Here is a 27,254-nt window from a genome sequence, read left to right as displayed (position 1 = left end):
ATGAGAGGAATGGAAGTGATTGACACGGAAGCTCCTCTAAGTGTTCCAGTCGGTGGAGCTACTCTCGAATAAATTTTCAACATTCTTGAAAAATCTGTTGATAATTTAGATCTTGTAGATACTCGCACAACATCTCCTTTTCATAGATCTATGCCTGCCTTTATACAGTTAGATGCGAAATTATCAATCTTTAAAACAGGGATTAAAGTGGTGGATCTTTTAGCTCCTTATCATCGTAGAAGAAAAATCGGACTATTTGGGAGAGCTAGAGTGGGTAAAATAGTACTCATCATGGAATTGATCAATAATATTGCCAAAGCTCATGGAGGCATATCCGTATTTAACGAAGTAGGTGACGTACTCGTGAAAGAAATAATCTTTACATGAAAATGAAAGAATTCGGAGTGATTAATGAAAAAAATATTGCAGAATCAAAAGTAGCTCTAGTCTATGGTCAAATGAATGAACCATCGGGAGCTCGTATGAGAGTTGGTTTACCTGCCCTAACTATGATGGAATATTTTAGGGATGTTAATGAATAAGACGTGCTTCTATTCATCGACAATATTTTTTATTTCATCCAAACAGGATACTTCTCCTTTACTATTACAATTTATTTTTTCTAGAAGGTTGGCCCCTACTGTACTAATCCTTCGAATAGAACTCCACAGTGAACCCTTCGATGCCCACGCCCCTACAGCCAAATCCGATCTCCATCAGCCTATGAGTTGGTGAACTTGGATGAGGTGGCCGATTTTTCTCTAATCGATTCCTTTAAATAATGGACCTCTAGTAGTCCCCAGACCCTGGCATCAGAGGAGAGATCGGACATCAACCAATTCTCTTAAAGGCAAGTCGAAAGGTTACTTGTGACTTTTGGTTTAAGCACATCAAGTCAGGACACATCATCATCATCTCACTCGTCACCCACATATCTATTCAACCCAGGTTACATCTCTTTCCTTATCGACAACACATCAGACAAAATTTCACCTATCAACGATACATGTGACGCAATCTATATAACTCATCATTACCAATCCTCCTATAAATAGAGGTAAAAAAAGAGACTCTCAGATACGCCCCGTGTGTGCTCAATACATCTTGTGCTCTCCTGTGGTTTCTTCTCTTTCTCTTCTATTGTACCAAATTTCTGACTTGATCATCGAGGGTCCTCGCCGAAGTCAATTTCGATCAGGACTTATTTTGTAGAAATACCGCTCCGGTGGTCCCCAACCTACTCCAGCAATATCCATACACGGTCAGAAATCTTCCGCAACAGATCTCATAACCCTTTATTGTCAAACTATGCGTTCAAACTCAAAAAGGAGAAAAAATAAATTTGGAGATCTTCATGGGTCATGAAAGGAAGGGAGAATTGATAATGATTGCCGAGCTGGTAATTGATAAAACAAGAAATCGATACAAAGAACATAAAAGACATATCTTTGCTTTCCTTTAAATGGATTTTTTTTATAAATAATATTTTTTTAATAAAATATTTTAAAATTACAGGTCGGTTGGAAAGTATTTCCCATTCTACCATACCACGCGAACTCGTGCATTCAAGTCATGATTTCATGACGACCTTGATGGTTGATATGGCACCGTTGAAATCATGGATTGAACTTACGACTTCAACTACATTCAATCGTGAGTTCTACCCATGATTTTTTTTTCTTTAATTTGTTGTGCAACAGATGACGATGGGCATGGAGGAGCTGTGCAGGCACCGGGGTGGGGTGTGTGTGTGCTTAAGGCAGAGAGGGGGGGCCAGGGAAGGAGGAGCAGGGGGGAAGGAGGGGAGGGGGGGTTGCATGGCCGATCGACACATGGGGAGGAGTGCAAATTGAGAGGGAGAAGAAGAAATGATGGAAAAGAAAAGAAAATAAAATTGTGGATTGAGCCCATGACTTTAAATTTTTTTGGCCCATGTTAGATCGACATGTGGACTTGAAATCGTGGGTTCAACCTATGATTTCAGCTGAGGTGGCACTGAAATCATGGTTGAACCCATGATTTCACGTGGCACGATAAAATGAAAAATAATTTTTAACCCATTATAATTTGAAAATATTTTATTAAAAAATATTATTTAAAAAAAATTCTCCTTTAAACTCAGTTTCAAAGGAAGATCAACAAAATCACAATCCCATGTACTGCTAGGGAAATCCTTTATTTTACACAAACAAGATATCACCTAATAAAAGAAAAAAAATGGGGCAAAATATCTTAAAAGAGACATTTTTGATTTGAACCTTATAATATCATGGTCTTAATTATTGGTGTTGTAGTGCATAAAGAAGAATATTATTAGTTCTACATTGATTGTGAGTCAAAAAAGGCTTAGCTTATATAGGAAAGGATTATCCATTCCACATAAGACGTCTTTTAGATCGAAATTCAAAGGAAAAAAATTATGAGGTCCATTAGAGCCGTCAAAACGGGCCTTGGCCCGCGGGCCAGCCCATTTAGGCCCTTAAAATAGTAGGGCTGAGCCAGTGTTTTAGCAGCCCATTTAACAAAAGGACTTTTTAGCCCAACCCATTTATGGCCCAGCCCGTGAAGGACTGGCCCGTCTAGCCCGCGGGCCAGCCCATTTTTAAAAAAAAAATTATTTTAAAATAACTTAACCATTTAAAGTAATCAGTAAATAACCAATTATTTCTAAAATATTCTTTTTCTCATTTCTATTCCTCATTAGTCATTACTTCCATCGTTAATGTCTAATAACTCAAATCACTTTTTTCAAGCCTTAGTCCCTGTTCATCTTCCCACTATCCATCTGATCATTATTACTCTCTCCTTTCTTCAAATATTCGTGGTGGTTCTATATTTCTGCTTCTTTTAAAAAATTCAATTGCATGATAATTTTTTTTAATTATTTTAATAATTCTTTATTGTCAATATGTTTGAAATGATACAGGAGTATGTAACATATGTGAGCCAAAATAATTCTACAATTAGAAAGTCACAATTGGATCTATACTTGGAGGAGCCAAAACTTGAACCTAAATATTTTTCAAAATTGAATGTGCTACAATATTGAAAAGATAATAAACATCGGTTTTCTAATCTATCAAGAATGGCCTGTGATATACTAAGCATACCAATCACTACAGTGGCTAGTGAATCAACTTTTAGCATTGGTGCTCATGTTTTAAATAAATATAGATGCTGCCTCCTTGGTGATCATGTGCAAGCTCTCATTTGCACCCGCAATTGGTTATATGGCTTTATTTATAATGGTAATATCTTTTTTTATAATTTCAGATAAGAATTTGAATTTAGTTGGATGCAAAATAGATTTTTTCTAACTATTTATTGATCTTTGTTATTTGTTACTTGTGGATTGCAGATGAAGATGATGATTCAACTACAAAAGTTGATGCAAATTTGCCAAAACAAGATTGTCAAGTTTCTAATGTTATAATTGACGAAGATGAGGATGATTATTGATTAATAAAATGTTGGCAAAAATCTTAAGAACAGGGACTGAATTTCAATAGTTGGACTCAATGTTATTTGAACAATATTTATTACTTCTTGGTTTGTTTGATTTTGTGGAGTTTAATTAGTCTGTGGTATTTTTTCTTATGGAGAATGGAGATTGTGATATTATTACAAAAATTTTGAAGTTTTTTCATGTTTACTTTTGGTGTTTTAAAATTTGATGTAGGGATTAATTTTATTTATTTATTTGATGAAGTATTATGTTTGAGAGTTTTTTAATTTATTATAATTTTTTAATTTTTATATTTTTTATAATTATTTTAATTTTTTTGATGAGCTATAAGGGCCGGCCCGTTTAGGCCCTTCACTTATAAGGACTAGGGCTGGGCCGCCTATTTGATGGCCCGTTTATCAAAAGGATTTTTTTGGCTCAGCCCTAATGGGCCCGATTTGTGAAGGGCCGGCCCTCCATGGGCCGGACCGGCCCGTTTTGACGGCTCTAAGGTCCATAGGCCAGAGCAATGTCTCATCAAATACATATTTGATGCCTATGCCATATTTAATTATAATATTACACAATGATCCATAAATGCAATTAATGCATGTCTTGAACCAAATCAGATAACTTTTGCAAAAAGTAGAAGCTTGTATCCTCCCACCCAATTTGCTCCCAAAAACCTGCTTAGCGCGTTGAATTTCCATATGTATTTTAGTAATTCCATTTTGAATGAAGAGTTTTAGTAAATTAAGAAATTTTTTACAACCATTGTAAGTGGGCTTCATGCATTCAGAACTTTAGCCTAATTTTTAAGTCCTAAGATGCAATTTAATTACATGATATTCTTATTAGTATGCTTCATGGACAGGTGCAATCTGTGTATGGCTGCCTATCTTCCATTCTCTAGCACATTAGGATTTCTAATAAGGATAGCTGTCACAAGTTCACCAAAGAAAAATAAAGGATAGCTGACGCAAATAAACTTATTTGAATGAGAACCAACCATGCAAAGGTTTGTTGCAGAAAGGTACTTCCTAATCCAGGCAAAGCAAACCAGCTTACCATGTCAAATATATATTCTTATCTACGTTTTGGCAACCATTGTAAGTGGGGTTCGTGTATATATACTCAGCATGATTGAAGTCCTAGGATGCGGTTCACATGGTAATGTGGTATTTGGTGCGAGTCCATTTTGAATGCAAGAGTATCCTTTGAGTTTGTATCCTCTCTGATTTTATGTTGAACTAGAGAGCTTGTTCTCTCAGCCATGACCCCTCGTGTATATATTGCATGGCAACCGTGATTTAGAGGACTCAACATGGTATATGGGCTGGAGGGCCTCAGAATACTGCCTGATATCCTCTCAGTCAGGCTCATTGCGTAATACACCGGCGATTGTGGCTGAGAGACACCTTCTAGCTTTACTTCAAAGCGAAATGGTCCTAGCTCACATTTTGCACTCATGGATGTTTCAACCTGTGTGCAGCTGCCAATCTACCATTCTTTAGCACATAGGGATTTCCAATCAAGGTGGCTACCCCATAGATTTGCTTGAGCGGAGCCCTCCACATTAATGAAGAGCCAACAATATGGCACTTTCTAGCATTCGAGGATTTGCGAGCACAATGATTGTACATCCATCAATGATGGATCGGTTGCCATGCATGGGTTTTCATACATGACCTCGCACTTATCCCTCCTCTAAGATACCATCATACTTCAAAGAGGAGAAGAATAGGTGAATTGACAAATAGGATTTTCCCTTAAAAAATGAAAGAAGAAGAAGAAGAAGAAGAAGAAGATTATAAGATTAACAAGAACAACATGCTTTATTCATCAAGCAAACTTCGCTACATGACCATCAAAACAAGGCATCTCTTAGAGGTTTACATAATTGCCCTCTCTATGGTAACCTCATTATCGTCTTCTTCGTTCCCTCTCTGCATCTCAGTCTCCCGAGGGCACGACCCCACGCTCTCACCATCAAAAAAGCACTCCCAGGGGTCGTTGGATGCTATTTTTTTCGAGTCAAAACAACACTCCCAAGGGCTGGAAGCCACACACTCAAAGTTAGAGCTACACTGCCTTAAGACCTTAGGGTCCCCCTTCTCCTCGCCATGTGACTTCATTAGGATGTCATGGAGTCTCCCAATTTGCTCCTGAAACGTCCCTGCCCTGTCGACCTTGTCTTCCAACACAACGCAAATGGACCTCAGCCGGCCTAGACGCCTCCTGTAGTTCTCCACATCGAACCCTGCTAGCTCGGCGGTCTCCACCATGCTCATCAACTGATCAATGCTTGCTGCATTAGCTTCCCTCACCTGTGACAATCGCTGGATCTCCTCTTCAACATCATTAAGGGACTGGCATATCACATCCATTGATGCCTCGATCATCTTTCCTCGGATGGGCTCAGGGATGTCATGGAAACGTCTACAAAAGGAAGGTGATGGGAAGGTGGGTAGGGAAGAGAAGACCATGAAGTTGGTAGAGAAATCCATCACCCTCAATTAGCTGGTACTTCCAACGAACTTTAAAAAGGATAGAAAGAAGATACTTGAAGGAGGGATAGGCGACTGAAAAGGAAAGAAACAAGCCTCATAAAACTAGGGCTGGTAAAACCTGGGGCCTTGCTGGCAGGGTTGAACCTGAGAGATTCAATCTGGCCATCACAACCAGCCATGTATCGCATGACGGCCTGTGATTGCATGTACTCCCTGGTACCATACAATGCACTATACCATGTGTTGCATGGGATCTACATAATCACGATCGTCAGATAATATGTGGGTGGCCGGGATTGCAAAACTAGAACTCTCTTGTTCAACCCTATGCCTCAGAGGATCCACTCAACTGGAGTGCGCTAAATCTACATGCGCACATAGATGGAAACCACCAACTCCTTTAAAGTGAACCACACCTTTCACGCTTGAAATTTTGGTTTCATGTGAATTATACAATGGACCACAAAAAGAGGGAGGCATGTGTAAATCATGCTACATGTATTCAACTTTCATCTATACTAATAAGGTTGTTTGGAGCTCTATGGCTGAAGTTTTATTGCAACTTAAGATGCATTGCAATTTAAGTTGCTATAATTGACTTACAAAGAAACTCATTTTTTGTAGTTGAAGGAAAGTTTGATGAAAAGAGAAGTGAAATAGGAATGATGAAGAGGAGAGGTGTAGCCATACCTAAGGGTGCAATGCATCGGATCAAACCAGATCATGAGTGACTCCGATCCGACTTAGTTCCTTGATCAGATTTTAATATTGGATTCAGATTCAATCCAATTGAAAATCGGATTGAGTCAAATCATATCATATATAATCCGGTCCCAATTCGAGTTTGGATTAGACCCCTAGGTCAAATATGGTTAACTATATTTTAATTATCATATAGCCAATTATCATTAATCATACAAATAGACAGTAAATAATATTATTCTAAAAATAAATTAGGATATAAATATAATTTTAAATCTATCTTTACGTTAAAAATATGGCTCATACAAATTTTAAATCATAACTTAGAGACTTAAATAGGTTCATGTCCTAATTGGTATATATCGAGTTCGGGTTGGTTTATGTTGGATTATAAAGTAGAAGATTCAAAATTGATCCAGAATTAAATTGGTCGGATTAGAATTCAGTAAACCTAAACACAATTCGGAAAATAAAACGAGACCAATTTCAGAACCCAACCTTGCCCCATTGGTTTTTTAAAGTAGGTTTGATTGGATCCAAGCAGATCAAGCTGTGGATCAATCCGACCCATTTGCAGCCTTTAGTCATACCGCATGATCATGATGGTCCATGCTAACATGTCCATTGGGATCCTTTTGAAAAGCCCCTTGACAAAGCTCATGCTGCTAGTCTTGGTATAAGTAGTAATCAACAAGTCCAACAAATGGCATTTCAACAAATATTTTATCAAGCACCTTGCGAGTGGAAATCAGGTTAAAGCACTCGAGGCTCATAAAGATGTGACTACTTTGTATGAGACTGTGAAGGAGGTGGGTGTTAAGGAAGCTATTGCAATGAAGACTAAGATGAAGAAGGTGATGATGGTCTTCTCGGAGGTGGGAGCCAATGGCAACATCGAGAGCGGCAAAGAGGATGGACTTGAGAGTGGGTAAGAGAGGCGAGTTGAAGGGAAGGAGGAGAAAGAGGAGAGCGCGAGGAGAGATCTAGTAAGGCATAACCAGGGGATTTTGTAGGAGGCGAAGTCAAGATGGGACACTAAAGAGAGGGGAGGCAATGACATGGGTTGGGGTGCCAAGACATTGATTGGGATAGAATTGAGAGATTTTTTTATTAAGACAATTGCTTGAACAGTTGCAACTCATCTTGCAGCCATTTTGATAGTTGATTGATTCATTATAAGATAGTCTTATATTGCAGCCCAATGAACAATCCAAATTGCTGTGCGATTAGAATTGCAGACATACAAAAAAACAGGCTGGCACATATTTGTAGTTTAAGCTACATACGTCTCTGTTTATAGGACTCCAAGCAACCTCTAAGCTTCAGCATTTCTCTCCAGGTTTTAGCATGATACGAGATCCTCATAAAAACTTGATTAGTCATGAGATCATATTGGTATTTAGATTGTATCCAATACATTTATTGACTTTCTAAAAATGCTCAACTAATTGAATTTAGAAGCATAACTGTCCCCTTTCTTTTTTTCTCTTTGAATATCTATAAAAGGCCTCTGTCTGAGTGGCTATATTGACTCTACAGTGTAAAATAGACTTCGTTGGTCATAGTATCTTCCATAGTCGTGGATAGAGGTCAACATCCATAGATGAGACAATGGTCTCACATAGGCTTTCAATAGTCTAGGTTGGGTTGGGCCCAAATTAGGTTAAATTAGATATTATACATGCAACCCATACATCACGCTCCATCAAATCACGATCCTTCTTCCCATATCCACTTGTAGATTGACCCTTTTGACCTTTTAACCTATTTGATACAAAAAAAAATAGTTTAATTTGCAAAGCTTGATCTTTGACCAACCCAATTTAGATTCTTTAGCACAATCCTTACAGCATTGATTTTCAAATGAATTAAGCAACTTATATTAGAAAAAGACTAATTATGTGAGTGCCAACTGGTTGCTTTAATAAACTCTTCCAGTATTGGATCCTAACGATCCTATCCTCAAATTTGATTGGGATTCTTTCTGACCTAATTCTTAAGAAGAAGAAGAGACCAACTACCCATAAGATCCTTATCCAAGATTATGATTCAAACTGATGTGACTATATAATCCAAAATAAACTATACTTTCATGATCTAAATCAGATTAAAACATTGACCCATCCTAACCCATCAAAATGCCTAATCAAATTAAACTCAACCCATAAATGATTTGAACAATTGAACTGTTAAAATCATGACCGGAATCTCATCAAAAGATGTCAAGCTAGGTTTTTGAGCTGGGTTAATTTTTGCTACCCCTAGTCCCAAGTGATTATCTAAAATTGAGCATAGCTTAAGAAGACTTGAAAGGATCCAAATAGACTCAACAAAATTAGTCCAACTGTATGACTTGCCTAGGGGTGCTGCCGAGTATTGCTCCTCTTTTCCTCTTGAGATGCAATGAAAAGGAGAACAAGTCTAGATTGATATGCGGGCATGCCATTGGTGTCCGTATTGAAAAGGATGGATACTGGTGAGTTTCACTATTTTAAACTTCAAGGACTTTCTCTATTAGGATGTTGACTTCTCAAGGGAGGAAATAATAATTACCGTACTATACTAAAAATTATGAACTAAAAGAAAAGTAAAAGCAAAAACAGATATCTAGAAAATAAAATAAAAATGCTAATCATTGATTGGACGAAGATCTATTCTCCAAATTACATCTAACATTTATATATCTCCATCTTAACCATCATATAATTATCAATCTCCAGTACTGACACTTGCCATGGTTGGTACCACCCGTTCCACCTTTTTAAGATGGTTGCTATAATCAAATCTAACCACTTATTACCACTTTTCATATCATTGTCTTTTAGTCACTGACTTTACTTTAGCCTCTATCGAGCTAATATCTTAGCATGGAAAATGATCAATCTTTTAATTAGTATTTAGCCTCTCAGGTAGGCTATACTCACAACAGGTCTATACCTATAGCTTCCTTGGGACTCGGTCTGCACCTTGAGTAGCCATTTGGCTGGTCCAACCTATTCTCTTTTGATATCACTCGGCTTATCTTATGTGCTACCATACGGTAAATTGATCGGTCTATATATTTTTTTAGATTCTGTTTGAAATTATTGTTGGCAGTAAAATTTTTTAAATTTTTAAAAATAAAATTTTTAAAAAATAAAATTTTTAAAAATAAAATTTTTATAAAAATTTATTTACTGTATAAAAATTTTATTTACTGTTTGGTAACCATATTGATAAAGTATTTTGAAAAAAATAAAACAGTTTTTCGATATTAGTCAGAAAATATTTTTAAAAAAAACTTCAAAATATAATTTTTTTTTAAATAATTTTTTTTAATATTTTAGAAAAATCAAAACAGTTTTTTGATATTTTTATCAAACAACACTGTATCACTCTAAAATACTTTCTGAGAGGCATAAAATATTTTTCGACACATTAAAAGCTTAGCCTAATAAGATCTTAGTTTATCTTTTAATTATCTTTCAATCTTCTTTGATTATGTGGCATTATTTTTTTTTTCAATCTTTATATCTTTGACGAGAACATAATAGAAATAATCTTATCTAATAGTTAAGTTTAGTGAGTAGCTTCCATGCCCGTTTCGTTAAATTAAATTTGAATGCTCAACCTCTTTCTATTATCGAGGTTAGAACCACTCATTATTACCCAATCCTTGGCACCGCCATGTGGCTGCTATCTAACCAACTTTTTGGTTTCTGCTATAGGTTAAGATGCATTGTAAACAGAAAGCCAAGTTGGATGTAGGTATTGCCTACCTTGGACTAACTTTTTTTGTTTTGAGGGCTTTAGATTCAGACTGCATTTGAATCCATATCCTACCAACCCAAAATTGGTCAGGTCAGGTAGAGATCGAATCTAAATCTAGGTTGTATTGGCTATGAATGAGGGCCAAATCCAAGCTTCAAGTAGGTATGACTTAGAAAGCTTAATTCTTTCCATGCCCTTAAAATTATGCATGAATAATGCAAAATCAAAATACAATTAATAAATTTTATAGAAATATAAATGATGCAAGTACAAAATTTATATTGGATAGGCTATCGAATATGTACTCAGTTTGGCTTTGGTCGGGCAAGATCCATGGAATTTGAACTTATACCTTAATATGTCTATAATTAGATTGGGTAAATTGGTAACCTTGGACCTACACCAAGTTTGAGTGAGGTTTAGGTAGGGTCTGAGTCAAGTTCGGATATATGGGTCTAGGTGATACTTGCAATTATCTCTACAATTTAAGATATCTCTAATTAGGGCTGGCAAAATATGATCCAATCCGTTAATCCGATCGGTGTTCGACTCACCATAAACAAGTTTGGATTTAGGCTAAACGGATTTGGATCATAAACGGATCGACCTGTTTAACCCGTTTAATAATTGGATCGGATTTCGATTTTAGATATCTAATCCATTTAATCCGTTTAATATCCAGATCGGATTGAGTCAGATAACCCATTTAGCCTATTTAACTTATTTCTGATCCATTTAACCCAATCTGTTTAACATGTTTATCCCATTAAAGATCTGTTTAACATGTTTAAAATCTGTTTAACCTATTTTTGACCCATTTAACCTAACATGTTTAACTCGTTTAACCTAATTTAACCTATTTAATAAACGGGTTAAAGGGATTGGGTCAGGTTACCTATTTAATAAACAGATCGGGTTCAGATTTGAATTTTTAATTCGTTTAATAAACAGGTCAGATTTAGATTAATGATTTTCTGATCCAACCCGTTTATGATCCGATCCGACATGATTTGCCACCCCTATCTCTAATTGCATCAAAGTGGCTAAAGAAGAAAATGGCCAAAGAGAGATTTTGGGTGTTGGTTTGCAAGAGAGGTGGAAGATATGGAGGGAGAGACCAACACTAGAGGAGTGGGAAAAGGCAAGGTTGTTATCAGAGGAAGGGAATGCGTGGCCATCTTTGGAGGAACATGGAAGGGTTTGACAAATGTGGCAACTGCCAAAGGAGTGCGGAAGGCTAAGGATGCCGTTGGACAAGCGTGGGAAGGATGAAGCTGCATGGTTGGGGTGAGATAGACCACAGTTGTCGCTGAAGGGTCAAGGGAGGTTGGGATTGTCACCAGAGGGGCAGAGGAGGGTGGGGCTGCCACCGGAGGGTTGAAGGAGATCAAGCTATCAACGGTGGGAGGAAAGGGCACATAACATCAATAAGAAAAGGATGAGGGAAGGACGTGCACCCGCTTCGAGCAACCATCCCAGATTAGGCTCGGGAGAACAATAATTTGGGCATGAACAGAGATCATCGGCCACCATGACAAAACTTAGTCCAAGGGGTATTTGGACACTCAAAGAGTCAGACCGAATCACTTCGGCATAGCTCCCGTTCAGATGACCCAGTTTGGAGCAAGCAAGCAGGCCCAAGAGCCCGCTTGCCAAACCACAACGATGCCAAGTCCATCCGCAGCCCTGTTTCCAGGTCGTCTCTTCTCACTTTGATCTTGGGCGGCTAAAAATCGGCCCAAAAGGCCGAGTTTCGTGAAAGCATGGAAGTTGACTCAGTAACTGGTTCGACTTCGACTCGCCGTTTAACCCATGGTGCCAGGGTTTAAAGGTGGTTTTCCGATTCCTATCATAGTCCGCTCGATCGCGGTAGCGAGTGTAGGAAATGGCGTCGCTCTGTAGGTCCGCCGCCGTCTCCGTCTCCGCCGTCGCGAGGTCAGCCGCCGTCCGCTCCAAAATCCTACTCCCCAAGCCCGCGCCTTCCAGGAGAACTGCCTCGCTCCTTCGGAGGTGAATCTACGCCTCTAAAAACCCTAGCTTTCGGTGCTGTTCTCCCCCTTTGCCTTCTCGATCATATGTTTTTTTAGCTTTCCGATTTTTGGTCCTCTAGGTCGGTCGCGCCGGCGCTGGGAAGCGTGGAGTCTCTGATGCCTCTCCACAGCGCCATCGCCTCCGCCCGGCTCAGGTCGTTCATAGCCGTAGATTTCTCCTGCTGGAGCTGGCTCTCTCAGGGTAATGATTATGAATTAGTTGGTTCTTCCTAATCCCGAAAAATCCAGACTTCATTAGCTTTTTATTCGGCATGGAACAAATCATTGCTACTTGGAGGCTTTAACTAAACGCTTCTTGAGTTTTTGTATTTTATGACTCCTATGCGATAATAAAATTAAGAAGCCAGTGCATTTCATATAGAGATTAATGTCCTTAAATGAGTCGCTTTGGTTTATTTTTGTGGTAAAGGTTGGAACTTTTGTCTTCTGATAATTCTGATGATAGGTTTAAACAAGCGCATCTGATCATGGCTATGAAGAAGTGCAACGGAGAAGGGAAGGGAACATTGCATGTGAGGATTTTGAACCGTAATTGAAAATGAATGAGGCCAAGCTTTCTTCTCAAGATTTGAGATGTGACATTTCATGAGCATATTCACAAACACAATTCAATGCCTTTAACTCTGTCTAAAATTGTTTTTTTTCCCTTTCTTAATGATATTAAAGTTACGTAGATTTTTAACATTATATCCATGGGTAAATAGGGTCACATGTATCAATTCTAATATGACCTGACTTTATTTTTTCACTTCATGATATAGGGCGTGCTTTACCTTTGTGACCAAGGTCTGCTGGCTCTGTGCGCTGTAGATTCTTCGAGCTTCTCTGTTGTTTGGAAGACAAAAATAACTTTTCTAAGCTTAGTTATCATGCATGAAGCAGTCGAGACAGATATACATTTTTAAGTGGTTGCCCTCTTGGGGCATTTTTGGGAGTTCGATATAATGCTTCTTCATGGATGTTGTTTTCTAGTTGGCTTTTTTATTTAATTTGGTACTTATACAAGCGTGGATGGATTACTTGCTGCATATTTTTATGCAGCCAGATCTGGCTTTGCAAATGATAATAATTGTATCCAAAATTCTGTTTCTACAAGAAAATATTTGTATATTGCTGCTGGCATTTTCATTATATCAATGCTTTCTTATGTGCACTCATATGGTTATCTAGATAAGGATATGGTCTAAAAAAATATCCAAAATTCCGAACATAAACTTCTGCTAAACAAACAAAGTGTCTTTGAGTTGTTATAAGTTTCCACAGTTCTATAATGCATTTTATGTTCAAGTGTAACTTTTGATTGTCCCTTGCACCTGGAACAATTATACCAGTTTATTTTGTATATTAATATAATATCATTTTTGGGTCGATGATGATTTAGTGTTCCTACACTAAATGACAAACATCAAAATGCAAGTCAAGCTCTTTGTTCGGGAGCATGAAATTTGGCTCTTCATGCTTATTAATGCGAAGTGATCCTTTAGTTGTTATATGATATGTGCCACTAGAGTTGTCTTACAGCATAATCCGGAAATTAGATGTCGAGTTTTATGCATGAATTATCAAATGCTTATCTAGCAATAATAGTTTCTTAGTAGATTTCATCATATGGTATATATCTATTGAAAGTAATATGGTGTCTTAGTAAATGTTGGGAGGTGTTTAAACTTTTAACACTTTTACCATATTGTTGGGTGTGTCTCATCGGAAATTCAAGACCATATCTTCTATCTTTATACTGTCCTTTTCATCATAGGGAATAAGACACCGTACAAATGGCAAGTTTTGTATGTTGGGTGTTGGCATACTTTTTTTAAGATCTCGATAGTGACTTGGTGGTGGGCCACTAAGTTCCTGGACTCTTTTGCTTAGGATAGCACACCCGCTTTGGAATCTTCTAAGAATCTCAAACTCACACTTGTTTGTTAAGCACTTATGAAAAAATGTTTCTAAGATATCCGCTTCCCCTCACTTGCTCTTGATTCTGGCAATTGTGAGCCACTATTATGATGAGATCTATGCGAAGAGGTTGAACAAAGTAATTTTTGAATCCTTGAAGCCTTAGGCAAATGACATAAAATGTTTTTGAAAATCTCAAGTTTCTTTGTCTAAATGATTTTAAAGGTCCTTGTCCATCTACTAGTGGAATGATATGTTTTTGTGGAGGTTTTGTTGAAAAATTTGAAGCTAAGAGGGCACCAAGTGGCCCATATGCATTGCCATGGATTGCATGCAGTTGTCAACTTTAGTGAAAATAGATGGTTTAGATATTGTGAAGTTTAAATAGCTAAATAAGCATTCCGAAGGCGGTGTAATATCTGATGTTGTGGGTATGTCAATGGATTCCCATCATTGTTGTCTGAAGACCTAGATATCAGCTGTAAGATTGAGATCTCACAAGGTTTTATATAACAAAACAACCATTCCAGAAGGGAAACTTTTGATGTTGTCATATTTTCTAGGTTAGTATTTATGGATTTCTTGTCCTTGTTATTTGAAGACTCAAGATAATTTTTCTAGCATGTTGGTATTTTTAAGCATTTAGACAACACACTTTGAAACATTCACTGGCACTTCAAATTGTACAACCACAATGTCACACATAGCATTACTTCAGTTAAGGGTCTCATGAGTCTCTTCCTGCTACATACAGCTGTATACTTGAACATACAACTCAATAGAAGTATGAATGCATGGTTGAGTCGGTTTTTTAGAGGTTATCATTTTAAAATCTTTTGTAGGCCTTGACTTCTCATTTGGGTCATGTATTTAGTAACTCTCTCTTTTAGAGAATGAATATTTTGTTTGATTAGTTTATTTTTCCTCACAAGCCTTTTAGACAAGTATACTTGCTGATGTCATGGTTGGGTAAGGCATATTTCAATTATGAACTTCAAAAACAAAGTCTTTGTATTTTCCTGTTAGCAGTCATATAGGCTTGAAAAGAATTCATTTAATATGAAAAACTGTTCAAGAAAGTGGATATAAAAATGGATCTCTACATTTTTATCACCTCATAAGGAAACCACTTGTCCAACTTTCTTGAATGTATTCCAGCTGAACTCTAATAGCAGCTCTAGGGATAGTTTGATACATTCTATAAAAAGGGGGTTGGGACTATTTGTGAAGACATTCTATATGATTCTTGTGTTGAGACAATTATATTACTTGCATTGCAATTGTTTGTCATATTAAATACTTGTAGAGGTGACCTGTTAAATATAGTGAATGTTTTAGATGGGAAAGCTCAATTGCTTCATCTTAATACTTGTAATAGTAAGAGATGATTGGAAACAGGTGAAAAAGGCACTTTTTTTAATCTGGAACTCAGGAGATCTACACTTTTGCAATAGATCGATTGTGATGGGAACAATATGGGTTTCTTATTCAGTGCAAGGAGGGATTAGCGTTTGAAGATGTAGACCATCAGAAAAAGAAAATTTATGAATGGATTGGTGTAAGGAAGGATGAAGCGTGGAAAGCAGGGTCATACTTTTTCACAGTGAAAAAAATATCTTAAACAGATAGGCCATTGGTGTCTGGAGGAAATAATGCATGTAAAAAAAGACAGTTCATTCTAGAGAAAATTGAGGAACAAGAGAATTGCAATTTTTTGAGAAGTCTTTCCCTGGTAGTGAAGGCGTATGTAAAGAGAGGTAAACAAAAGAAGTCCAAATGTTTGTGATTGGAATCAGGGAAGTCTTAGCTTGAAAACAAATCTGAGTACTGATGGTTTATTGTGGTGGTAATGATAACCTGCAATTATGTTGTTTACAATTGTGAAATAGTAGAATTTGATTGTCGCTTGTGATCAAGCTAAAGGGTTGTAGTGAGCGATCTGCTCAAGGAGATATCTACTTTGTTTCCATCTTCTTTTCCTCAGTAACATCTTTGGACTAGTTTAGTTACACTTACACTGTCTCTGGCAAGCTTTGTTTGCTTGGTTTTTGAAACTCTTTCATTGTATTCAGGCCTGGTAGACTTGATTGTGAACATGAATTTGTTATACTCAGTTGCAGAAAGTAACAAAACTGGATTGTTTGGTAGTTAGGAAAGGGAGCTCTTATAATTAAGGACCTCTGCCTGAATATGGCAGCATTTATGGATACCAATGAAAGATCTGGTATGCATCTCATTAGTCTAGTCTCATGGACTGATATCATTTGTCTGTTATGCGACACATTTGTGGCCTAAGATATTGCAGACAAAATAGAACTAAGAATATAGGTAGATCTACAGTAGAACATTGCCTTTCAGGGAACCATGGATGGCCCAAAAAAGAAAATGTTATTGTACCTCAGGAAAAAAAAAAAACATATAGCATGCTGATTAAATTCCTTTAATATCTAATGGAGAAGGGAGTTTCAATATGAGGATATAGGCAATAATTGATTCATTAGCAGTTTAGAATCTAACATTATGTCCTGGTATGGTATGTTGATGTTGGGCTAGTAGAGTCATCCACATACTACAGGATGTTCAATTTTGTTGTTAGTTTATGAATTGTGAATCAACATGGCTGTATTGAGTTATTTTGTTATTTGGTTGCTTATCTTTTAAATAAGAATCATCATTGCTTCTACAAATCTTATGTGTCTAAAACATCTCTGGTGCATGGAATGAACTAATGGGTAGCTCAAACAGGTTGGTGTCATTTTATCAATTTATCCTAATCTGCCACGCCACTTTCTTTATTTACCTCACTTCATTCATAGCTCTGCATGTCACTGCAGTGTCCTGTGTCATCTTTAGCTCATACCTTGTTGTTGAAGATAGAGGTTTCTATAATCTTTTTGTTCTGGAATAATGATTGCTATTATCCTCATCACGTCCAAAGGAGTCTGTTCATGTCTTTAGATCCAAGTATGTATGAGGAGAACATTATCTGGATCATGTTAGTGAATTTATGAATATCTATGCCTGTAAGAAGCTTAGAATGGAGATAGAACAATTGCTGTATGAAACAATTATGAGTGGAGCCCTTTACTCATCTGAGACTTCAAAAGGGTGATAGAGAGAGCTTTTGAATGTTAAACAAGTACTTCCTCGAGCTCATAGCCACAATAATTAATCACATTTAGGGAACTTTAGTACCTAAAAGTCTTTATTGTCACTATTATAGGATGCTCAGCAATAGTTTTTGGCTCATTGTATTAAAACCAGGGAGTGTCGGTACATGGCAAACCCTTCAGTAGCAAAATTCCATATATTATATGTATCCATATGTCTGTGTATATGTATATGTATGTACGTATATATATCTATCTTTCAAGCATGAATGCTCTTTTTACCCATCACTATGATATAACACCAAAATTAGTTGTATAGTAGGTTGAACACAATTCTTTTCAAGGTCTAAACTTTAACTGTAGGCAGGTAATTGCTTTCATGCTCAACAGATGATCACTTTTTCCAAAGTTTTGTTCATAAGCTAAATGCAATGCTTGTTTTGAACTAGAAAATTGTGGTCAATTCTTTTGTATGGCAGGTCCATCCTTTAGCCTGCCCGGCGATTTCTTATTTCTCAAGTGCATATTAATATTAATGTTACTTGTGATCCACATTCTCTTATAATGGACTTTGTTAAGATCTCAAAGAGCCCATTGTTGCTGCAGAATTTCGCTTTACTCTTGCATGATGATCATATGGATGTTTTTGTGTTGCTGGTTAACCTTCCGTTTTTGTTTAATTCTTGAGCGCAATATCTAGACTTTGCTGTCCCACAGGGATGGAGGCAGAAAGCTGCTGTTATTTCTTACCAAATTAAGCTGCTTCTGATTATGTATTCCCAATCGATGCCTTATGATTCCCTGCTCTTTGTGAAAGTTCATGCTTGTACTGTGTCTGAGAGATCCAACATAACAATTAGTTGAAGAAACCGAAAACTCAGTATTCCAGTCAGTGATTAGCATGTAGAATTGCTTTTTGTCCTTGAATTCTGGAAATCAACCAGTTAATGAACTTTCCAGTGATTCGAGTTTCTGGTGTCGATGCTATTGATGGCTTGGAGCCCCATTTCTTTCCAAAACCCAGATAAGAACAATATCATCTCATGGAGAACAGATAGCGTGTTGATTATGTTTATGGTCATCTTATCAGGATTGTGGAATAGCAGAAATCTGGAAACTTATGCTGACCTTGTGAATGAAAAATTTCAATGGTGCGAATCTGCCAAAGCTTGAATGAGATTAAAAACTAGTTAGTAGGGCATGGAAAGCCAGTATATGGAGACTATTTACTCTGGATAAGATGATGGAAAAGAGGGATGCGTGACTGCAAGATTATCTTTTGGGTGCTTATGAGTTATGACTGTGGGGCTTTGCTCCGGCTTCTCTGATTAATTGTCTCTGTAGCCATCTCAATGAAGCAGTCCCAACATTTAGTTATTCTTTCTGCAAATACATAAAAAAATTTTGCCAATATCATGTAGATATTCCAAGTTCTGTTTTCCTCTGAACCTCCAGAGATATGTACGAGCTAGGGATGATGTATTCACAACATTGAAGAAGCCTTTTAGCTTTATGTTTAAAAAGTGGTTTGGTTTTAAGTTGAAGAGATATAAGATTGTCATTCTGTCTATAGCAAGGTTTGTCTTATCGGTTGATATCAGTACGTAGTATTGAATCAGTAGATATTATAAGGGGTATATTGATATTTGGTATGCTGATTGGTTCTGTATCAAATATATTGACACGATAATAGAATGGTATTAGTATGGGATTGAATATTGAGATGATGAATCTTGGTCCGTAGAAAACATATGCTTTATCCTAGCAATGAAAATGCTGCTTGGACTTAGATGCGATGATTAGCAAGCACCTTTGTGTGGGCCATGCATCTCCCAAGAGTTATCAAGAGGAATTTGTTGACAATTTATTCTGTTCTGCCTTGGTATGATGCCTCACTTTGGAGGTAGCTTTTGGCAATGCTATCTATTTTCATGGATTGAACTCCTTAAAGAGATCAGGATGACATCGCTTTCATCTCCATTGCTTTTAGTCTGTCTCAACTTGAGTCGATCTTCTCCCTCTTCTTTGGCCACCATGGAAATGTGAAAAGACTGTGACACTTTTACTCCAGTAAAAATACATGATCAGTCTTGGTGGGTAGGCAATGTTGGAGACTAATGAGTAACGGTGTCAACTTTAGAGAAGACTGTATATAATGAATGGCGATGTTATGTAAAAGCCAATGTTTGAAGTTTTTGGTGGGTTGCAATTGACAAGCTCCGAGGAGGCGATGGTGTGGTCCAAACTCATATTCCTTGGTGAATGGTGAGCTATCTGTTTACAACTCTGATCCATGCCTGCCGTGTGGCAGAACAGATTTTCCCATGCGTAACAGGAGTACAAGATGCGTGCAGGCTTTCACTTCTTCCAGAAGAGCTGCTGAAAACTGTGTGCAACTTTTTTCACGATACAATTGGTGAGAAACGGTTCCCTCGGACCTGTTCCTACTGAAACCCATCATGGATCTTGCCCTTGGAATTGCTCACACCTCTCTCAAGTTATAGTGCTATAAAGCATGTTGTATACAATAGTTAGGAAATAAACTTAAATAAAAATTGGCATTTTGGTCTCCTCGAAGCAATTCACCATGTAGAATGCTCTTAAAATAATAGATGGCAGGGGACCACAATAAAATATCTACTTCTTTTTTTTTTTTTTTTTTTTTCATACTATCCTTTGGTGCTAGAAATGTATTTGTCATATAACCCTTATAAAATCTATCCAGATAACTTGTTAATCAAGTATTCAACTAACACAAGTAGAAGGGAGCCTTAGTACATAAACGCTGAATCCTCATATGCTGAACATCTTCATTATTTTGGATATTATTATAAAAATATGATGAGAACATAATATCCTTTTCTTAATTTCACCGATTAGACTCGAAATCTTTAATTAACATGTTATAATATTTTAATCGGCATCATCAATCCCACTTTCCTATCCACTTTGACTTGATCTGTTCAACAATCTCGGTGGTGGTTGTGCCTAACTCAAAGTCTGGATTGGTATCATTAAGAAAATAATGATACGCCTGCAAGGTATTAACCACAATTATCAAAGGCTTGTCCTAACCAATCAAAATCTTCTCACATATTATAATTCGTCAATCATTTCTATTCGATACCAGCTGACCCAAACTAATAATTTGAATCATGATCAAACAATGGTAGCCACTAGCAACCCAAAAGTGGCATGGCATCCTAAAATTAACACCAACAAAGGATTGCCTCGTGATTGATGAATCATATAATTGTAGATAGATACGAGGAACGTATCCCATGGCAGAGAAGCCATGGCATCCAAGGTGAAGCCCACGTCCCACCTCTCTCTCTCTCTCTCTCTCTTTCTACTCTAATCCTCCACCTCCCATCCCTACTGCGACAGACGGCGACCGATAGCACGCGAAAGAAGGGTTCACCTTTCTCTGCGCAAATCCACCGTTGGATCTCGCATTACTTGCTTTGCGATCCGTACAGGGAATGGACGCAGGAGTTCGGATTGCTCTGAGAGCTGTGGTGGACGCGATCCAACGGTCTAAACGTCAAACCCACATAGAATCCTGGTGGGCTCTCTCTTTGCCATGAGATTGATGGATCCCAAACAACAGGACTTTGAAATGAGCTCTCAGTTCTCGTTGTCGTAAAATTGAGAGCCGCTCCTACTCCGCCGTCTCTCTCTTTCGTCCCATCTCGTCGGACGCCTAAAGGGATGGCGGCAGCCGTTGGAGCCTCGATTCGGATCGCCTGGTGAGTCGTGGTTTTGGGGTTTCCATTGAATTATAATCGTATTTCTTGTGGTAGTTCTATGTATCGAGAGAACGAGAGAGACGTAGTGTGACGTAGGACGTGGCTGGCGAATTTTTGGTTGGCTGCTTTGTGTCCTTCCCTCGTGGGTCTGTGATATAAAAAAGGCTACTTTGTTTTATATTTAGCTCCACTTTTGTGAATAGAGAAAGAGAAAGATATAATTTTAGGTGTTGGATCTCATCGGAAAAGTGGCTTTTTTTCCCCCCCCCTCAAGTTCGGTTTATAATATTTGTATCGAATCTCGCAGATTGGTTTTGTTCTTATTCTTTTTTGTTTATTGTTTTCTTCTATGATCTTCTGGGAGTTTGTTTCTTCTTTAATGTGATCTTCGTTCCCGATTAAGACGGAAAAGGAAGTCTCTTTCTATAAGTTGTGTTACCAGGTGGAGGAATGCTTCCCCATCAGAATTATAAGTAGGCTTTCTTATACCTTCTGAATGCTTTCTTGCATCTTGAACTGGAATCAGATTGTTTTTTCTGTTATTTTTTTGTGTTTTTTGGTGATTCCTTAAACGTAAAAATTCCATTTTGAAAAGAACAAAGAAGAAAAGAGACCTCTTTTTACATAATTTTTGATCAATATCTGTTGCGTAGTTTTTTGTTTCAATTTTTTGAAGCATCTTGCTCAATTTTTCTATTTATTATTTTTAAAAGTTGTCTAGAGTCACTAAAGGCAATCATTTTTCATTATCTTTATCTTCTGATTCTGCATCTCTGGTTCTGCTCCTTTGAATTGTGTTTATTTAGTACATGTTTTGTATTGATGAAATCAGTAGTGTTGTCTGTCTTATTGATGATGATGCTTGTTTTCTAATGAGTGGCTTTATTTGGTGTGATGCCTCAGTTTACAATATTTTTTAGCTATTGTTGCAATTCTGCTGTGATTGCTTGGTGCAAATAACTATCTATCAGTTAGCTATGCAGATGTGGAACTTTGATTTGCCTGAGTTTGTTTTGTTGGAGAATCTCTCTTCTCATTGTCAACACTGATGTGAAAAGATTTTGCTGAGAGGATCGTACGCCGGTTATGGAGAGCTGTTACAATCCGATCACTAAGGTTGATTCATTCAATCCTGGTCAGAAGATCATCATGCACTCCCTCTACCTTCCTAAGTCATCACCTTGGTTTGATCTGAGGGTTTTCTATGTGAGAATGAGCAATTGCGAGGTCAATGAATCAACTCCTGATCATCTTACTCTTAATCACATCCCGCTGACTCCCAACACCATCCTCGAAGTGAATGGTCAAAGAAGTTGTATTTATTCCGATGGTGCTTCTTCTTTGCTTAGGAGGGACAGGATCGATAAGAGATCGGAAGAAGTGACATTTGTGAGCACAGATAGTATAAGGATGACTGGAAGTGTCAGATTTGAGGTTTACAATAGAGATGCTCTGCTTCTTGCTGGAGTGTTGAAGTTGTGTAGTGGTAATGGTTTAACAGTGGAACCAAGGAAGACCTGCAAGAAATGGAGCATGGATTGCCATCCTGTGATATGGGATGGATTGGGCTTTCTGAAGGGCAAACATTCCATGAGTTCAGAGAGGAGATTGCCAACAGTTGAGGTATATGTTGCTGGTTGTTTCTCGGGTAGTCCCATCATCCTAACCAAGACTCTGAAGCTAGCTTTTCGGAAAAAACATCAGATGAAGGTTGTGCTGGATTCTATTCCAGAGCATGAGACAGCTGAATTTACAAAGAATGTTTCATCTGAGGATACTTTTCAGGTACTTGTTTACATTCTGAATTTTCTATCTTGATGTTTACCTGGAGATATCCATGATGAAAGTGTACTGATCTCACAATCTCCTACGTCTCATATTCTAACCGCAATAGGTTGATCCAGTTACCAAGGGCACAAGGCATGCCAGTTCAGTTTCTAGCCTTTATGCACTAAAATGTTACTTTATTTCAAATTTATTTAAGCAAAAGTTCACCAAGTTTTTATCAACTTTGTTCAGCTTTCCTCGTATCATTTTGTAGAGGAAATTTACAAACCATGAGAACATGGGGAATTCTGTTATTCTTGGTCTTCTGCAGCTTGTTTCAGGAATACATTTGGCCTTTGAAAATTTACATGATTATATGTTTTTATGTCACAATATCATTGTTAGATAGAAAACCCTAGATTGTGACTTAATCATATATATATTTTTTGTGATACCATACTTCTTTTCTACCTTCATTTCACATACACAAGATTTGTTTAGAAGACAGCGTATGTCAAATATTGGAGACAAATAAGAAAATGGAGAGATCAAAGGTTTAAAATATTGGCTTTGTGATGTCATCTGGGTCAAGAGAACTTTAAGAAAGGCGAAAGTTATTTAAAGAAGTAGCAAAAAAAATGTGGTAAGCAGGAGGGAAGAAAGATGAAGCAGAAGGACCATAGAAGCATTCTGTACTCAACAAATACATCAATTCAATGTTAAAAAATGTGTAAGTTCATATAATCATGTGTATCCACTGTTTAGAAAAATGTGTTCAACTCAGCTTAAACATATGATTCAGAGGCAAGAGTGTCTAAAAAGTTTTAAACTGATTCTTTGGAAAAAAAAATTGGTTCGGATTTGCATGAAGGAAAGTAAGTTTGAGTCATTTCTGCAAAGTTCCCCATGGAAAAAGAGGAGGATATTTGACAAGATTTTGGTTAACTTTTGGACCAAAAGTAAGTTCTAAGGCATAAATTGCAGATTATGTATGATAACATAACAAATGCAAGACTTTGATATAGTTTTAAATAATATCAATCAAGAATTAAGGACTATAATTCATGTGACTCTGTATAATTCCTTCAAAAAATTGGATTTCTTGCTAAACAAATTACCAGATGATTCTATTTTAAAAAATGCATTTTTTGCAAGGAAACTCATGTTATTTTCTGGTCTTAATAGACTAAAATTGCATTTGATTTGTCCATAATAAAACCATGCTCAGTTTTGCCAAATTGTAATACTTGTAATAAATTTGATGCATTAAAATTTGTTGTCAAGTATCTGATCAATGAGCTGAGCATTACGATGTTTTGGCAAAAACTATCAATCCATTATTACAACATCTGGAAAGCTCTCACGGTGCTGTTATTTTTAACTTCTACGGTAATGATAGGGCATAGTATTCACACTTTAACAAGTCCCTGACATCAATAGTCATTCAATATCTGTTCTGATTTTTTGCTTATATTTATATCCTGTTCGTCTGCTCTGGAGAGGGATAAATAGCAGTTGCATAGAACAGTTGAAAGAGTAGAGAAAACAATCAGTCAATATATACAAACGATGGTCAGCATAGTATTTAAGAGGATGGTGGAAGATAACCTGTTGTTCCATGAACTTTTTTAGTCTTGACATGACACCATGGCTGATGCTAAAAACTTGGTACCTGCATCAAATTTATTTCAAGACGTGGCAAAAATCAAAAACACATTAGACGTTTATGTTTAGTTCTATGAAGTACAATTTTTTGACATTTGTGTAATCTAGGCACTTTCTGTCTTTGCTGATCTTAATTCTAGATGATTTTGTTCATAAGATGAGATTGAAATCTGGTCTAGTTAGACTTTCTAATAATGTTCTGAAGGAACTATTGGGTTTTCTACGTGCTGGAACAACTGCTAAAACCGTATACTGCAGAATGCAGCGATTGCATCACATGCATTCAACCCTTACGTCCAAGGAGTGATAAAAGCTGTGATGGTATGAAACCATGCAAGTGAAATATGGCTGGGGGATATTACCTTTTAGGTATTTAAGAAATAAGTCATTGTTTCTTTTATTTTAATACTAATAAATATCTAGAATGTAATCTTTGAGGACTTTAGTGACATAGCAAAAATCCTCTAGGATTGCTTTCCTTCTGGGACTGCCTCTTTCGGGCGAGAGCATATTTGTTTGAATTTCATGTCCTCAATCATCCCTGCTAGTTCGATGACTTCAAAAAGAGAATTATAAAATAGAAAAAAACATAAATTGCTAGTCATTGCATTCATTGCAGAAACCTTATACCTTAGATATTGCAACTGTCCAAGCTTGAATTTCATCGATATTTCCCGATCACTTACCAGGCATGACTGCAGATTATAGACTCTTCAGTAGGAATTCAACAAGAGACAAGATTTAGAACAAAGATTATTATCCATGAGAAAAGACCTTAGGAAGGCAAACTTCTATTAATGCTTCTTTGCTATCCAGAAACTGGACAAAGACTAGGAGAAATCTGCAAGCTCTTAGCATTCTAGGAGGAAGGGAGAAAGGGAAAGAACAAGACTATACTAGCTATATTAGTAATAACAACCCATTGAATATGAGGAAGAAATACTCAAATATATTCAGATCTCGAAGGAAAATATGTTCCAAACAATCTTTTTCCTTCATTTGTTTGCTCATATTGGTGGAATTTCATTACATAGGGCTTCAAGTACTGAGATGCATGGGTCTGTCTGAAATTTTGTAGAGTTGATCTTAACTTAATGGAGTGGTATGCTTGTTCATTTATGCCATCAGCAGTTGAAAACACCTAATATCTTGTAATGAAATTATGTATTGCTTTACAAGTCCTTACTTCTTATTTCAACGATGACTTTTTTATGAACATTTACTTATTTTTATCTTCGTTACTTGAATTTGTTCTTGGAATGCTTATTTTAATACCCAGTATAAAGAATTCGGATAAAAATTTGTTCAGCATCTTGGATTAAAAAAAAAAAAAAATCTCCTATATAGCTTAGAATTTCTTCTATTATTCTCCTTCTGAAGAAAGGAAAATTCTTCCTATATAGCTTGGACTTCTTGCATCTTCTTGCATTTGCTCTCAAAACCACTTATGCAAGATACTAACATCTGTTTTCTTCTATGGCAGTTATCTGAATACGAAGGCTACCAACCAGAAAATGATGTGGAGGTTGACTACAACAGCATCTACTCAAGAGCTGAATACATAGAAGGGCAGGATGGGGAACTCTCGTGGTTCAACGCTGGTGTGAGGGTGGGCGTGGGGATTGGCCTTGGCATCTGCCTCGGACTTGGAGTTGGTGTTGGATTGTTGGCCCGCACGTACCAAGCCACCACTAGAAATTTTAAAAGGCGACTCTTTTGATCCTAATCTAAAATTTCTGCCTTCACCAATATTAATCAAAATAATTGATTTTTTTTTTTTTTCCCGTGCTCCACTCATTCATAAAGCAGCTAACTTTATTCTGCTTCAAGGACACCTTTCATGCTGTGAAATTTTACACAGCATTCCTTGTGCTTATGCTTCTAAAGCCTGCTTTGTTTAAGTTCCATAGCAGTTGAGATTTTGTGGCAGCATATGCATTTTTCCTAGCATCTCTTTTCTTTACATATGAATCATCTGAGGATTAGACCTGGAGTATAATATTAATTTAGTTATCCTATGACTGGCTTTTGATTTTTCTTTTATGGCTTTTGAATGTTTGCAAGCAGAGGTGATTGAGCAGGATAGAAGAAGTTTTTCTTGTAACCATGCCTTTTGCAGTTAAGATTCATAGACGTCTCTTGGTTCGTTCTCAGTGCTAAAAGCCAGCCACTGGTAGGAGACAAATGTGAAGATCTTGTTGGAGCTGCACAACGCGAAGAAGAATTTGTTTAGTTTAGAGGAGTAGAGAACATGAGATGGTTTGCTGAACTTTATGCTGGTTCTTTCTTTTGCCCAAATGATCAAGAGTCGTGTGCAAGGATCTGCACCCGATTTTGGATGTCCTCTTCAAATCCATTAGCGAGTCCAAATCATACATAAAAATTAGCTTTAAGACCGTTCGTGGCACTCCTGGGATGGAGGTAATGGGGCTGGCTACAAAGGGGGCGATAGAGAGAAGATAAGGCCGCAGACAGGAGGATGGATAAAAGGAGAAGAGGGCCAGCAATTTGGATGAAACAGCCTCGGTTTCTCCTTTCTCTTACTAAGCTTACAAAAATACCTCATTCTTTATGGATTTGGGTCCTACTTTAGCGACACCCATTTG

At 37.2% G+C, this 27,254-nt stretch overlaps 2 protein-coding genes across 8 annotated transcripts; both read left to right on the top strand.

Annotated features, from left to right (window-relative positions):
- The first annotated feature begins 12,215 nt into the window (after positions 1–12,215).
- LOC105058156 (uncharacterized) lies at positions 12,216–13,611 on the top strand. 3 transcript variants are annotated; one of them, XM_010940991.4, is made up of 4 exons: positions 12,240–12,417; positions 12,518–12,639; positions 12,904–12,970; positions 13,220–13,611. In XM_010940991.4, the coding sequence occupies exons 1-3, from the start codon at positions 12,293–12,295 to the stop codon at positions 12,921–12,923; spliced, it is 267 nt and encodes an 88-aa protein (XP_010939293.1). In that variant the 5' UTR covers positions 12,240–12,292; the 3' UTR covers positions 12,924–12,970; positions 13,220–13,611. The 3 variants fall into 3 exon arrangements, with proteins under 3 accessions (XP_073105391.1, XP_010939293.1, XP_010939291.1); XM_073249290.1 differs by lacking the exon at positions 12,518–12,639 and having other exon boundaries at positions 12,216–12,417; XM_010940989.4 differs by lacking the exon at positions 12,904–12,970 and having other exon boundaries at positions 12,241–12,417.
- Positions 13,612–20,886: 7,275 nt separating this feature from the next.
- LOC105058155 (uncharacterized protein At1g01500) lies at positions 20,887–26,684 on the top strand. Of its 5 annotated transcripts, none has more exons than XM_010940988.4 (3): positions 20,887–21,216; positions 22,192–23,001; positions 26,132–26,684. In XM_010940988.4, the coding sequence occupies exons 2-3, from the start codon at positions 22,303–22,305 to the stop codon at positions 26,366–26,368; spliced, it is 936 nt and encodes a 311-aa protein (XP_010939290.1). In that variant the 5' UTR covers positions 20,887–21,216; positions 22,192–22,302; the 3' UTR covers positions 26,369–26,684. The 5 variants fall into 5 exon arrangements, with proteins under 5 accessions (XP_010939290.1, XP_010939289.1, XP_010939288.1 ...); XM_010940987.4 differs by having other exon boundaries at positions 22,188–23,001; XM_010940986.4 differs by having other exon boundaries at positions 20,891–21,216; positions 22,200–23,001.
- The last annotated feature ends 570 nt before the right edge of the window (positions 26,685–27,254 follow it).

Source organism: Elaeis guineensis, chromosome 15 (assembly GCF_000442705.2).
Source record: "Elaeis guineensis isolate ETL-2024a chromosome 15, EG11, whole genome shotgun sequence".
Lineage (NCBI taxonomy): Eukaryota > Viridiplantae > Streptophyta > Magnoliopsida > Arecales > Arecaceae > Elaeis > Elaeis guineensis.
Note: the sequence above shows the minus strand (reverse complement) of the source record. Positions and strands in the feature narration are given on the sequence as shown.